At 65.3% G+C, this 13162-nt stretch overlaps 2 protein-coding genes across 4 annotated transcripts in view; both read right to left on the bottom strand.

Annotated features, from left to right (window-relative positions):
• Positions 1-7063: 7063 nt before the first annotated feature.
• Positions 7064-9473, bottom strand: SLC25A1 (solute carrier family 25 member 1). Its single transcript, XM_062181989.1, has 9 exons — positions 9309-9473; positions 8954-9061; positions 8776-8875; positions 8559-8697; positions 8395-8479; positions 8197-8301; positions 7983-8098; positions 7821-7894; positions 7064-7731 (listed from the first exon to the last, which is right to left on the bottom strand). The coding sequence occupies exons 1-9, from the start codon at positions 9397-9399 to the stop codon at positions 7617-7619; spliced, it is 933 nt and encodes a 310-aa protein (XP_062037973.1). The 5' UTR covers positions 9400-9473; the 3' UTR covers positions 7064-7616.
• A 570-nt stretch (positions 9474-10043) lies between these two features.
• CLTCL1 (clathrin heavy chain like 1) overlaps positions 10044-13162 on the bottom strand; it is a 112964-nt gene continuing 109845 nt past the window's right edge. For 2 of the 3 annotated variants that reach the window (XM_062182078.1, XM_062182080.1), the window contains 2 exons: positions 11102-11177; positions 10044-10525 (listed from right to left, as the gene is read on the bottom strand). In XM_062182078.1, coding sequence (XP_062038062.1) covers positions 10407-10525; positions 11102-11177 — 195 coding nt within the window. In that variant the 3' untranslated portion in view covers positions 10044-10406. Of the gene's footprint in view, positions 10526-10686; positions 10727-11101; positions 11178-13162 lie in introns of all 3 variants that reach the window. The other variant, XM_062182079.1, reaches the window with a different exon arrangement.

Genomic DNA, 13162 nt, shown 5'->3' with positions numbered 1-13162 from the left:
CTCTCTCTCTCTCAGTGTTTGTGTGTGCATGTGTGTAACTCTGCCTTTCAAATAAATAAATAAATCCTTTTTAAAAAGGTAGGAGAAAGAGAAGAGAAACAGAAGAGTGAGAATCCTAACTTCAACATCATCAGCAATCATATTAAATATAAGTGGAACAAATACACCAACTAAAAGGCAAATGTTGGAAGACCTAGCTTTATAAAAGCATCAAGACCGGCCGGCACCGTGGCTCAACAGGCTAATCCTCCGCCTTGCGGCGCCGGCACACCGGGTTCTAGTCCCGGTCGGGGCACCGATCCTGTCCCGGTTGCCCCTCTTCCAGGCCAGCTCTCTGCTGTGGCCAGGGAGTGCAGTGGAGGATGGCCCAAGTGTTTGGGCTCTGCACCCCATGGGAGACCAGGAGAAGCACCTGGCTCCTGCCATCGGAACAGCGCGGTGCGCTGGCCGCAGCGCGCTACCGCGGCAGCCATTGGAGGGTGAACCAACGGCAAAAGGAAGACCTTTCTCTCTGTCTCTCTCTCACTGTCCACTCTGCCTGTCAAAAAAAAAATTTTTTTTAAATAAATAAATAAATAAAAGCATCAAGACCAAACAACATGCCGCCTACATGAGATGCAGTTTAAACATAAGGCATTGTGGGCTACAGTGAAGTGATAAAGACGTCATACAGGGAGTGGAGTGTTTAGCCAAGTGGTTAGGACACCCATGTCCCTCGTTGGAGTGCTGGGGTTTAACTCCCAGCTCTGGCTCCTGCTAACGCGAGCCCTGGGAGGCATAGTAATGTTTCTAGTAGGTAGAAGCACCTTAGAATGATCTCCTTGGTGGCCTCGCCTGGTGTCCTGTGTCCTAGGACCAGCACCCAATGTTTATTTTGGTGCAATTTTTTTTTTTGACAGGCAGAGTGGACAGTAGAGGGAGACAGAGAGAAAGGTCTTCCTTTTTGCCGTTGGTTCACCCTCCAATGGCCGCCACGGTAGGCGCGCTGTGGCCGGCGCACCGTGCTGTTCCGATGGCAGGAGCCAGGTGCTTCTCCTGGTCTCCCATGGGGTGCAGGGCCCAAGCACTTGGGCCATCCTCCACTGCCTTCCCTGGCCACAGCAGAGAGCTGGCCTGGAAGAGGGGCAACCGGGACAGGATTGGTGCCCTGACCGGGACTAGAACCAGGTGTGCCGGCACTGCAAGGCGGAGGATTAGCCTGTTAAGCCACGGTGCCAGCCTGGTGCAAATATTTTTGAAATCCATGCAGATTTTTTTTGACAATATGCACCTCCCAGACTTTTTGGGAGCCCAGAGGTGCTCTCCCCCCGCCCAGCTCCTTCACTCTCAAGGCTCATGTGGGGCACACTCTGCTGCTTCCTGCCAGTGGGGCCCTCTTGGCTCATCCTGCAGCAGCTCCTGGCAGACAGCCCCTGCCCGCCCTCCACAGGCAGGTGGGGGCCAACTGCGAGGCAAATGTCTTAGGAGACGTCGGTGTCATCTGAGGTTTGTGCGTGGTTTTCACATGAGGTGGGGGCTCCCTGCTCAGCCGCTTTTTGAAGACCCAGAGGGCTGGAGGGCACCCACCCCCCCATCCCCAGGCCTGGGTGAGCGTCCCAGTCCCTCACCATGCAGGCCCTGACTTTGATGTTTGATGTCCCACCTCGCTGGAGTTCTGCACATTCCTCCATGGGCAGCGCCCCAACTCCACTGCCATCCACCCTGCGGCTGTCTTTACATGAGTCACATTGTACTTTACACCTTTATTTATTTATTTATTTATTTATTTTTAAGATTTATCTATTTGAAAGGCAGAGATCTTCCATCTGCTGATTACTCCCTCAAATGGCTACAACAACTGGGGCTGGACCAGGCTGAAGCCAGGAGCCTGGAACTCGATCTGGGTCCCCCACATGGGTGGCTGGGTCTCAAGCACGTGGGCCATCTTCTGCTGCTTTCTCAGGTGCACCAGTAGGGAGCTGGGTGGGAAGTGAAGCAGCTGGGACTTGAACCGGTGCTCAGATGGGGTGCGGGCGTCACAGGCGGCACTGTAAGCTGCTGTAACACAACACCAGCCTGTGTGCTTTATGCTATTGACTGACTTGGTCTGCGCCTGTCAAGTCCTTTCTCTCAAGAAACCATCAGTGCCTGGAGATGGCCACTCCGTCCCAAACCCCGCAACGTTTCTGGGTCCTTCCTACCTTCAAAGTACCTGAGCCACTGCACCAGTTCCTTCTCCCTGTCCCACAGCTCCCAGGAGACAGTTTCCACCGCCACCCACGCTGGGAGCTACTGATTGTCCATGCATCCCCTCAGCACCCACAAGCCAAGGATCACCAGCAACACCGGAAGAGGAAGAGTGACCGTCCCGCTGCCACGTGGCCAGCTACTCCAGCTAATGCCATCCTCAGAGGCCATCTCCCTGGACCACCGCGCCTCCTCATGCTATGTCCTTAGGGAGTTTCCTAGAAGCAAAGCCCAGACACGGGCATTCTGGTTTCCAACGACTCGCTTTCGAGGGCCTGCTTCCAGGAGGAAAATGAAGAGAGAGGACTTGGATTCTGTCATAGTTCTGGAAGCCCGAGTCCTCGGCAGCCTTTTGGGCAGAATCTGCACCCGTGTTCTTCTCTCAGCTTCTCGCGCTGCTGGCGGGGCCCTGGGTGCCTCTTTCTCTGTGCTGCCCCCGCACAGCGCACCCGCCTGTCTGTGTGACCACCCTTCTCCTCTCTGCGCCCCTTCTTAGGGGGTCAGCCATGTTGGATGAAGGATCCATACACCCCATTCGGGTGTAGCCTGCAGAGATTCCATTTCTATTAAGTTCCCACGCACAGGTGCCAGGGGCCAGGACTTCAGTCCATCTCGGGGGACACAAGAAAAGCATACGGTGACTGGGACCCTCCTGGAGTTCCTGCGTCCCAGGAAATGCCCGAGTCCTGGGAAGACACGCGGCTGGTGTCGCCCCTGGAAACAGGACAGGGCAGGTGGTGCGCTGCAGACCCTGGTAAAGGCCACCTCGCTGGCTGGAGCCGAAAGCCTCAGATGGGGCAGGTGGGGTCAGGTCTCCAGGGATCAGGACTGGCTAGGGGAGGCCAGGGACAGTCAATGATTGGGTCTCTGGTGGCATCGCCGCCCCGCTGGCTTTGGACACTGGAGAGCGGAGGGCGCGCCAGGCAAGCGCTGGGGGCTCCTCGGATCCCTTGGAGGACAGCGGTGAGGCTGGAGGTGGGGGTGGTCTCTGGAGTCAGAGCCCACAGAGCGGCCGGGGCAGAGGTGGGGGCGGCCCCGGGCTCCGCTGGGGCCGGGGAGGGCTGGGGGAGGCAGCTCCGGGCCGCGTCGGCGAGGCCATCAGGATCCCCTGATTGCTTTCTTTCATGCCCGCGCCTTTCTCTGCAGCAGACGCCCGCGCTAATGCCTCCTTTATCACGGAATTAGGGGATTTAGGGCCCATCGCACAAAGGGGCCCTCGTGGCGGCCCTAATCAAACGGCAAATCGGCGCGATCTCGCGCGGGCCCGGGGAGCAAGGCGAGCGCGCCGGGGATTAGCGCGGGCCCCGCGGCCGAGATAGCATCGGCGGCCGCGGGGCGGCGGCGGCGGCGGAGAAAGGCCGGCTTAGCGCCGCGCGCGGGGATTCTGAAACCATTAGCGGGGATTAACACCCCGGGTTAATCTGCTTTGGCCGCTCGATCGCCCGCCGCCGGGCGCACACGCGCGGGGCCTCGGTTTCCTCGGCCGTGGACCCGCGTCCCGCGCCAGCCTCTGCCGGCCCTGCGGGATCTCAGCCCGCTCCGGGGGCTGAGGGGGCAACGGACGCCGCCCGGGCCTGGGCGCCCCCTTGCGGCGGGGCCCGAGGGCGCAGCGGCCAGCGGCTGTCCAGGGCAGCTCGGGTCTGGGGACACCGAGCGACGCCGCTCGGCAAACGGGAGCGGCCCTCCGCGGCCCAGCTCCGCAGGTCCGGAGGGGCCTGCGGGACAGCGAGAGCTAACTGCGGAAGGCAGCCGGCCGGCGGACGCCGGTGGGAGACGCTGCAGGCCACGGCGGTCCAGCCTCGGACACCGAGGAAGCTAGGGCTGCGGTCAGAGCCGCGAGGACTCGGCTCTCGGGCCCCGCAGGGCGCATGCGCAGCCCCGGCGCGGCCTCGTGACGCCATTAGCCCGCGCCTCCCCGGCTTCCGGGCGCGAGCGGCCCCGCCTCCCTTGGCCTGCGTCCTCTGTGGACTTGGTGCCTGTCCGGTTCGCCCGACACCGGGCTTGCTGGTAATAGCTGGTCCCGGTTTCAGAAGTGGGATCCGGACCGCTTTCCAGTGCTTCTCGCGACTCTCGGGCCTCTGCGGCCGGGGATGAAGGAAGCCCCGGATGGTCGGCCGCCATGGTACTCACCCCTCGCTAGCGGCGACCCTCCTCCTGGCCCTGGGGTCACAGTCCCCTCCTGGTGACCTGACGTGCCTCGCAGGCACAACGCGGGCATCTGATTTACCCCCCCCCCCCATCACAGCCCGGAGTCTTCGGGGCACCGAGAGGAGCGGTGGCTCGCCGGGGTGGGCTGGGGGCTCCCGGCCGGTGTGGAGCGGGCCCCGTCCCGGTCGGCGCCTGCAGACCGCCCAGGGCTCCGGGAACTGTCATGCTGGCCGCCGCCGCCGCCGCCGCCGCCACGGGACGTTCTAGAGCGGATCTTGGGAACAGAGGTCGCGTCAGGAGGCGCCCCCCCCCCCCAGGTGGCCAGGTGGGACCTCCCATCCCAGGTCGGATGACGTGGGTGGTTGGCGGGTGTGGCCGTGCAGGCACGGGAGACAAACGTGACAGCAGCGTGCTAAGGAAGGGCCACGTTGGAGGGAGGGTCGGGGTCTGTCCCCACCTCCTCAGACACCCCCCCCCAACCTGTGCCCCTGTCCAGGGACTCTGATCCATGGAGATAAAGAAGCTAGTGAGGCAAGTAATGGCTCTTCCGCCTTCCACTCCCTGGGAGACGGGCGCACTCAGGAGCTTCTGGCTTTTTCTGGACACAGCTCTGCCTGCCACTCCTGGCTTTGACAGGGACACAGCAAGCCTAGGGCACGCGGGTGGGGGCTGGCGGGCGGCGGGCTGCTGTGGGCCAAGTCCTCCCTTGCCCTTGCCTCTCCTGGGCAGTCGGTGAGGGTCACCGGCTTGAGTCTCTGGCAGAGACTTCTGGCTGCTCACCCAGGCTCTGGTGTGTACGTACGGCCAGCCACCGCCTGGCCTTCTCGGCACTGGCTATGGTTGGTGGGGCTGTGGAGCACCAGGCTGCAAGTGGAGCCTGTCGATTCACTTCAAGACCTGCCCAAGTCTCTGCCCTTTGGACCCCATTGCTTGCAGGGCAGGCAGTGTGGCCCTGGTGACCCTGGCCTGCTCTGGTCTCCCGCCTCCAGCTCTTCACTGCAGGCTTCCAGGCCTTGGTTAAATGCATCCGGGCTTCCTGCAGGCCCTCTGCCTGATCCAAGAAGTTGGAGGTGACCTGTGGAGCAGCCCAGGCTTTGATGTCCACTCTGTGCTCCAAGGCCAAGGCCAGGGGGACTCTGGGACGTGGCAGACCCTGCCCCTCCTTGGGGAGGCAGGGGTGGAGATGACAGGTTCCAGGGGCAATGTAGCTCTGTGAACTGTACTTGGGCCCCTGCACCCACGTGGGAGACCCGGATGCAGCTCCTGGCCCCTGGCCCAATTGTGGCCATGGGGAGTGTAGCCCGAGATCTCTCTTCCCTTCTCTGTCACTCTGCTTTTCAAATAAATTTTAAACAACAACAATAAAGCCCTCTTAGGGCCGGTGTTGTGTGCCAGGTTAAGTCACCGCCTGCAGTGCCGGCGTCCCATATGGGTGCCAATTCAAGTCCCGGCTGCTCCTCTTCCCATCCAGCTCCCTGCTGATGGCCTGGGAAAGCAGTACAAGGTGGCCCACGTGCTTGGGCCCCTGCACCCATGTGGGAGACTCGGATGAAGCTGGACTCTTGGCCTCAGCCTGTCCCAGCCCTAAGCATTGCAGCCATTTGGGGGAGTAAACCAGCTGTCTGTCCCCCCCTCGGACCTCTGCCAGCTGTAGTCCTGAGTCCCTCACAGATCACAGCCTTTCATCCCTGCTACCCAGCGAGGTGGCTCGTGGCCGTTTTCTGATGAACTGGGTGAACTGCCCGAGGCTCACGCTGTGCCCACATACTCTGCAGCCTGGTGGGCGGGGGGCAGGGCCCGGTGCTGCCAACACCCCCACAGCAAATTTCTCAAGTTCAGGGCTCAGGCGACAGGGAGGCTCTTTGTGTGGGGTGTCTGGCGGGGAGGAGGAGGAGAGGGCACAGGGTGGGCCAGTCCCTGCGGGCAGGCTTGGTAGCCTGGGCTGCTGCAGACTGGGAGCACACAGCCAGCCGCTGAGGTCCACAGCACAGTCACCTTTCCCGTGTGGTGCCCGGGATGGGGTGGGCACAGGGCCTGCCTGCAGAGTTCTCCCCACGGGGCACTTGGCCGGCGCAGTGCCTCTGCCCCTGCACAGCCAGGAGCACCAGTCCGTCCTGTCCTGCCCGGGGGTGACCTCCTCCGTGTAGGTCATGGGCTACAGGGAGGAAGGACCCAGGCCTGGGGACCTCAGCCACCCTCCTGATGGCTTGGGGGAGGAGGGGCTGGCCTGGCAGCGCTCATGCCGGAAGCAGCAAGGAAATGCTTCTTGGGGGCCTGAGGGAAACAGAGGCCCCGGTGAGCTCCTCCCCACAGGCAGCCCATCTCCTGGATTCCGCTGCCAGCTGAGGGCCTGAGGGGCCTTTCTCAGTACGGACCAGGGGCAGGGGCAGGCGCTGTCCTGGGTGCCGCCTCCTGGGTCCCTCCCCCCTCTCTGCCCAGCCCCCACCCCCACCCCCAGTGCTGCCAAGCCACTGCCAAGACCTCATTTCTGCAGGAGCTCGCCTGGGGCCAGGCCTCTGGGGAAGGGGACCCTGTGGCCCCAGCTGCCCAGCCCTGGTTGGACACAGGCTTGTCCACCAACCATGCCCACTGCCTGGCTGCCCTCGCCACTCTGCTACGGCTGTGTCTGTGGGTGAGGGGGGTGGGCTGGCCCCCTGCAGAGGCCCGCCCCACAGACAGACGCGAGGGCTGTGACAGGATCCGGTTTATTCTGCCTTGGCAGGGTGGTCCTGAGAGTGGCGGGTGCCACCCTGTCCCGGGCGGACGGAGGGCCCGAGGGCCACTTAAGGCCGATGGCGGGAGAAGCAGGGGGCACGTGGCCCCTGGAATGCGGTGAGGCCAGGCCGAGGCCCGGAGGCAGCTGTGGTAGGCCGGGACAGGGTGCCCCTGCTGCCCAGGGTGGAAGGCACCGGACTGGGACCGGGCCATGGCTGTAAGGACCGTGGACCCAGGCCACACGGGCACCCCGGGGGGAGGAAGCGGGGGCACGGGGACACGGGACACAAGCACAGGCTCACGACAAAGCACGGAGACAGTGGGCACAGGGACACCCAGCCACGGCCATGCTGGACATGTGTGCACGACGGGGGTGACATGGCACCAGAGGACACACGGCGGCCACAACGGACAGACCAGACGCGGGGCGGGGGGCCTTTTGGCACGAGTGCACTGGGATCGGCGGAGGGGGCGGGCAGCACCCCCACGGGGGGACCCCGGGCTCAGTCCCCCGCCCCGCCCCAGACTTAGTCCGTCTTCCACACCTTGTTGAGCAGCTTCACCACCTCGTCGTAGATGATGAACACGATGGCCACGTCCAGGCACACGCGGCCCAGGCGCGGGACGGTGCCCTTGTAGAACCTGCGAGAGGGGCGGGGCCGCCTGAGTGCAGGGCGGTGGGGGAGGGGGCCGCGGGGGCAGGGGCTGGGCAGCCCTGCCCTCCCACTCACGCCTTGAGTCCCTCCTTTCTCAGGATCTGCAGGCCGCAGTCCCACGTGTTGCGGTACTTGTGCGCCTCCAGGCCCTGCCAGACACCAGCCAGAGGCTCAGCAGCCAGCCTTGGGTGGGGGGCGCGTAGCCCCACCTCCTTCCCGCCCCACCCCCGCCCCCACCTGCATCCGGGTCTTGATCACGTCCAGCGGCGTGTTCCCGAAGACACTGGCGGCTCCCGCGATGGCGCCGAAGACCCCCGTGATGAGTGGGTTCATGGGCTTGTTGGGGTTGTCGCCTGGCCAGGGGTGGGGGCAGGGCGCGCGCGGTCAGGTGGTGGCGGAGGGGGTGCCCGGAAGGAGAAGGGAGGCCGCGCTGAGGGCTGGGGGCGCGCACCTCGGTACCAGTTGCGCAGGGACGTCATGACGAAGAAGCGGATGGCCTGGTTGGAGCCCTGCTTCAGCACGGTGGCCGTGAGGCCCTGGTACGTCCCCTTCAGCCCTGGGTCAAGCGAGCCCTGGCGTCAGTCCCCCACCTGGGACGGGGGGGTCTGCTGCTGGGAGCGCGTGCCCGTGCCTGGGGCCCCGGGCTCACCTTGTTCCCGCACGATCTCCCTGACCCCGTGGAAGAACCCCCTGTACTTGGGGTTGGGGGAGGTCTGGTCATGGATGAACTTCACCTGCGAGAGAGGGAAGCCGAGGACGTGGCTGCCGGCCGCCCCCGCCCCGCCCCCGCCCCCCGCCGGGCCCCTCCCCCACCTTGATGGTCTCCATGGGGCACACGACCACCACGGCCTCGGCCACGCCGGCGCCCAGGCCGCACAGCAGCCCGCGCGTGCTGTCCAGCCGGCCCTGCGCGTCCCGCATGTGGTTGCTCAGGAACTCGAACGTGCCGAACCTGGGAGTGGCGGGGGGCGCGGGGTGAGCGCGGCCGGGCCCATCCCGAGCCCCTCGCCCCGCGCCGGGCCCGCCTCACCTGACGGCTGCCTTGGGGATGGAGCCGTAGAGCAGGGAGCTGAGGCCGCGGTACAGGCCCAGGACGCCATGGCTGCGGACCGTCTGCCGCACGCAGTCCCCTGCGGGGGCGGGGCGGGGGTCAGGCCCGGCCGCCGCCCCCAGCCCCGCCCCCGGGCGCCCGGCCGCCCCCTCCTCACCGATGCCGCGGTACCGCGGCGGGTGCGAGCGCTCGTCCAGCTGCAGCTGCGTCTTCACGTACTCGGTGGGGAACGTGATGCAGATTTCGATGCCGCCCGCCAGGCCGCCTGCCGGGACGGGCACCCGCGTCCTGAGACCCCCGCCCCGCACTTTGTCCGGTGCCGCGAGGACGCCGGGCTGAGTCCCCGCGCCCCCGCCCCGTTGTCCCGCTCGCGGGATGGGGGATCCCGGCCGCGCCCCCGGCCCCCCCACCCCACCCGCCGGCCCGGCCCGGAAGTGGGGCGGAGCCTCGCCGTCCCGGGCCCACCCGGAAGCGGGCGGCGGGGCGGGGGTCCGCGGCCCGGCGGGGCCCACCTGCCAGGATAGCCTTCCCCGGGTGCGTCAGTTTGGCCTTCCCGGACGCGGGCGCGGCGGCCGCCAGAGCGCGGGGTGGTGGAGCGGCCATGGCGCGCGGGAGGCGGGGCGCCCGGGGCCGGCCTCGGGTCCGAGCTGCTTGCACCGGGCGCTCGGTCCGCGGTGCTGGCGGTGCAGGCGCTGGCGGCGGCCGGTTAGGGTCCTGGGGGCGGGGCGGCCGCGTCAGCTCCCGAGCTCCGCCCGGCGTGGTCCGAGCTGGGCCCCGCCCCCGCCCCGCCCCGCGCCGGCTGGGAAACTGAGGCTGGGGCGGGGCGCGCCGCGGCAGGCGTCCGGGCGGAGACCGAAGCACAGCCAATGGGGAACCCGGGCGGGGCCCCCGGGGGCGGAGCTGCGCCCGGCGCGAGCTGGAGGTCAAGGTGCAGCTTCCAGAGCGCGCCCGGGCGCCAGGCCAAGGCCGGCGCTGGGAGCTGCTGCTCGGGAGTCCGCGCCCCTGCCGTGCGCCGCGGGATCCCCGGAGGCGGGAGCGGCAGGCCTTGCCCCAGACACGTGGAGCCAGCCCCGCCGCTGCCTCGGGACACTGGCTGCGGGCAGAGAGCACCGCACGTGGCGCCGGCTGCTTTCTCGGGCAGACGCAGGTGCCCCGTCCCCGGGGAGGTCCTAGGCTGCCAGGCCCGTGCGGTTGGCCCCAGCCCCTCCCGCCCGCACCAGCACCAAGCGGAGAAGCTTTTGCCTTAATAAAGCGGCTTTAATATTCATGACGGGCAGGAGGCCCAGAGCCCTGTGGCGAGGCCTGCGATCTCCACCCGAGTGTCCTTATGGGTCTGCACAGCGGCCTGCAGGGGGCGGTGAAGGGGGCGCCTCGCCCTCAGGCTCCAGGAAGCTCCCTGGGGGTGCCGGGCTCCAGCCCGAGGGCCTGCAGGCAGAGGTCCGGAGCCTCAGGGCTGGCTGGCCTGCCGCTCAGGAGTCTGCCCTGGCCTCCCCTGGGCTCCTAGATGCGCCTCAACAAAAATAAATAATGTCCAGGTGTCCCTGCCCCCCATCGGGGTCCTCTGTGCTTCCGAGCGACACTCCTGGAAGAGGTTAACGACGTGCGACTGGCTACACGCTGAAGCCGTACACGGGAGGCTGGGAGAAGGCGGGAGCGGCAGCGTATCCATAGGGGAAGCTGGCGGGGGCAGGAGAGGCCGCGGGGCCTGCCGTCAGCATCAGCTGCTGGCCTGCAGAGGAGAAGCTCAATGAGCAGCGTCCACGCGGCAGCCCTCATCACCCAGGGGGAGGCGTGGGCAGAGCAGGTGCCTGGAGGCGACGGAGCCACTGTGGGGCCAGCCAGAGGCCGGCCAGGCGAGCGGGCAAGCCTGTCCCCATACGGGACACTTACATAGCTCAATCAGCTGGGTCTCATTCATGCCCATCAAAATCTAAAAAAACCAGATCATCATTAATGGGGGTGGCCACACTGGCAGGAGACGGGCCCAGCAGTGCTCACACCACACCCTTGGGCCTTGTGAGCCCCGCAGCCAGCCAGCGAGCTCAGGACCCAAGGCCTCTCTAGTTTGCACCTCGGCCCGCCATCCCAGCTGGGCCCCAGCACAAGCCAGTGACTTATGCTGCCCAGGCAGGCAGGGAGGGACATGGCAGCAGCGCCAGCAGGTGCGGCTGGCAGTACCTCCACCTCGGAGCCGGGAGGACAGAGGCGGTGCCATGTTCCTGGACACACTGCCCTCCCACGTGGCGGCCGGCAGCCCCCACCCACCTGTCCCCATCAGCCTCTGAAGGCCCACCCCCCCACCTACCCAGCACAAGCGGGGCGGGCTCCACCATGCGCTCCTCTTGCTTGCGCAGACTGTCCCAGGCATCCAGTTTGTCCACCTGCAAGAGAGGCGGGAGCACGCTCACTGCCCACCTGACCGAGTGCCAATCCGGGCCTCCAGGTGAGCGCAGGATGGGCGGCCAGGACACAGAGCTCCGGGAGAGTCGGCGCTAAGCACGTGCCTGGGGGACAAATGCCGAACGGCCTGCTCCGCACCCCAGCACACAAACCAGGCTGAGGTGAAGCCCCAGCTGCTGACCCAGCCCCGCTCTCCCAGTGGGCACTGGGCCCCCACGGTGCGCTGATGCAGTGGTTGGTGGCTACAGGCTGCCAGTGTGGCCTGGCTCCTGGGGGACTCCTCCAGACAGACACCATTGCTACCAGTGCTGCCCCCATGGCTGCTCCTGCAGTGCCCACTGAGTGGGCAGGGGACCTGATGGAGGCAGTCAGCATGGTACTAGCGAGGCTGCCAGCAACTGTGAGTACAGGATTCTTCCAGACGAGCACCGAGGACTTAAGGACAGTGACATGCCCCTGTGCGCTCAGGCCAGGTGCCTCGCCAGCCACGGGCCAGGGCCGAGGAGGAGGAGCCTGTGGTCTGGCCTCTCTGCCTGCAGCTTGCTGACTCCCACAACCAAGTGTAAGCTGGGCCCGCATGCTCCCTCACCCAGAGCACCAAGGCAGCTGCTTCCACAAGGGATGCCGTCCTGTCTGGGTCCCTCATCCCCACAGGTCTGCTATGTCAAGCCTGCAAGACCCCAGCTTCAGCTGAGAACCAGCCCACACTCCCCCACTGGCCCCTCCTCCTCCTGCCCCCTTCCTGCTCCAACAGGCAAGAACAGGAGGGCAGGTGCCACGGTAGCCACCGCGTCCTAGGGTGCTAGTGGAGGTTTCTGGAGCCCCTGAGCTGACGCCGGGTTACCTGTGTGCTCACAGTACTGACCAGCGCCATCAGCCATGAGCGTGCCGACCCCTGCGGCAGTAACCTCGCGGAGGTCCGAGCGGGCCCAGGGTCCTCCCGTGCTAACCCACGGCCTCTGCTGCCAGGAGGAGCTTCCAGCCACACTCCCTTCTTTCCGCACAGCCTCTGAGGAGACCGCATTCAGGTCAAGAGGCCCGAGGATGGATAAGAGCTCACTGGGACAGCAGTCCCAGGGGGACTGCACAGGGCACCAACACCTCCTTCGGGGAGCTGCGGTCTAGTGGGCTGAGGAACCAAGGACCCTGGCAGCTTGTGCAGCTCAGGTCTGCATGGCCAGAGATGCCATCGTCCCCTCACACTCACCCTGCTGTGCAGACAGGCCTGGGCCACACCCCTGCAGCAGCAGGACTGCCCTAAACAGCTTCCGAGATGGCCCTTGCCACGGGCTGAGCAGCTCCCCAAAGGCTGGGCCAGGTGGCACCAGGGCAAAGCTGGTGGCGCTGGCCTCCCCTTCCTACTCCTTCCTGTACTCCATGCTAAACTGGGAGGCTCCTCCTGCCTTCACACAATGGCAAGTAGCCTTAGCACAAAGGCTATGGTGTGCCTACCTGGTGCACAGGTGGCTGGGCAAGCGGGTGCCTCTTCCACAGTGTTGGAAACCAAATGGGGGGGCTGGCACTGTGGCATAGCAGGTAAAGTCGTAGCCTGCAGTGCTGGCATCCCATATGGGTGCCTGTTTGAGTCCTGACTGCTCTACTTCTGATCCAGCTCTCTGCTATGGCCTGGGAAAGCAGTGGAAGATGACCCAAGTACTTGGGCCCCTGCACCCGCATGCGAGACCTCGAAGAAACTCCTGGCTCCTGGCTTTAGGTCGGCCTGGCTCCAGCTGTTGCAGCTATTTGGGGAGTTAGCCAGCGGATGGAAGACCTCTCTCTCTCTCTCTGGCTCTGCCTCTCTGTAACTCTGCCTTTCAAATAAATAAATAAATCTTAAAAAAAAAAAAAAAAGAAAACAGAAACCAAATGGGCCAGACAGGCCTCTGGACAGTAGAGCTGGGTCCCACACAATTCACTCCGAGGGCTTCCACCCCTGCAGACGGCGCCACTCAGCAGGGTGTGCAGT

This window comes from Lepus europaeus, chromosome 23 (assembly GCF_033115175.1).
Source record: "Lepus europaeus isolate LE1 chromosome 23, mLepTim1.pri, whole genome shotgun sequence".
In the NCBI taxonomy this organism is placed as follows: Eukaryota; Metazoa; Chordata; class Mammalia; order Lagomorpha; family Leporidae; genus Lepus; species Lepus europaeus.
This window is presented reverse-complemented; position numbering and strand designations above follow the sequence as displayed.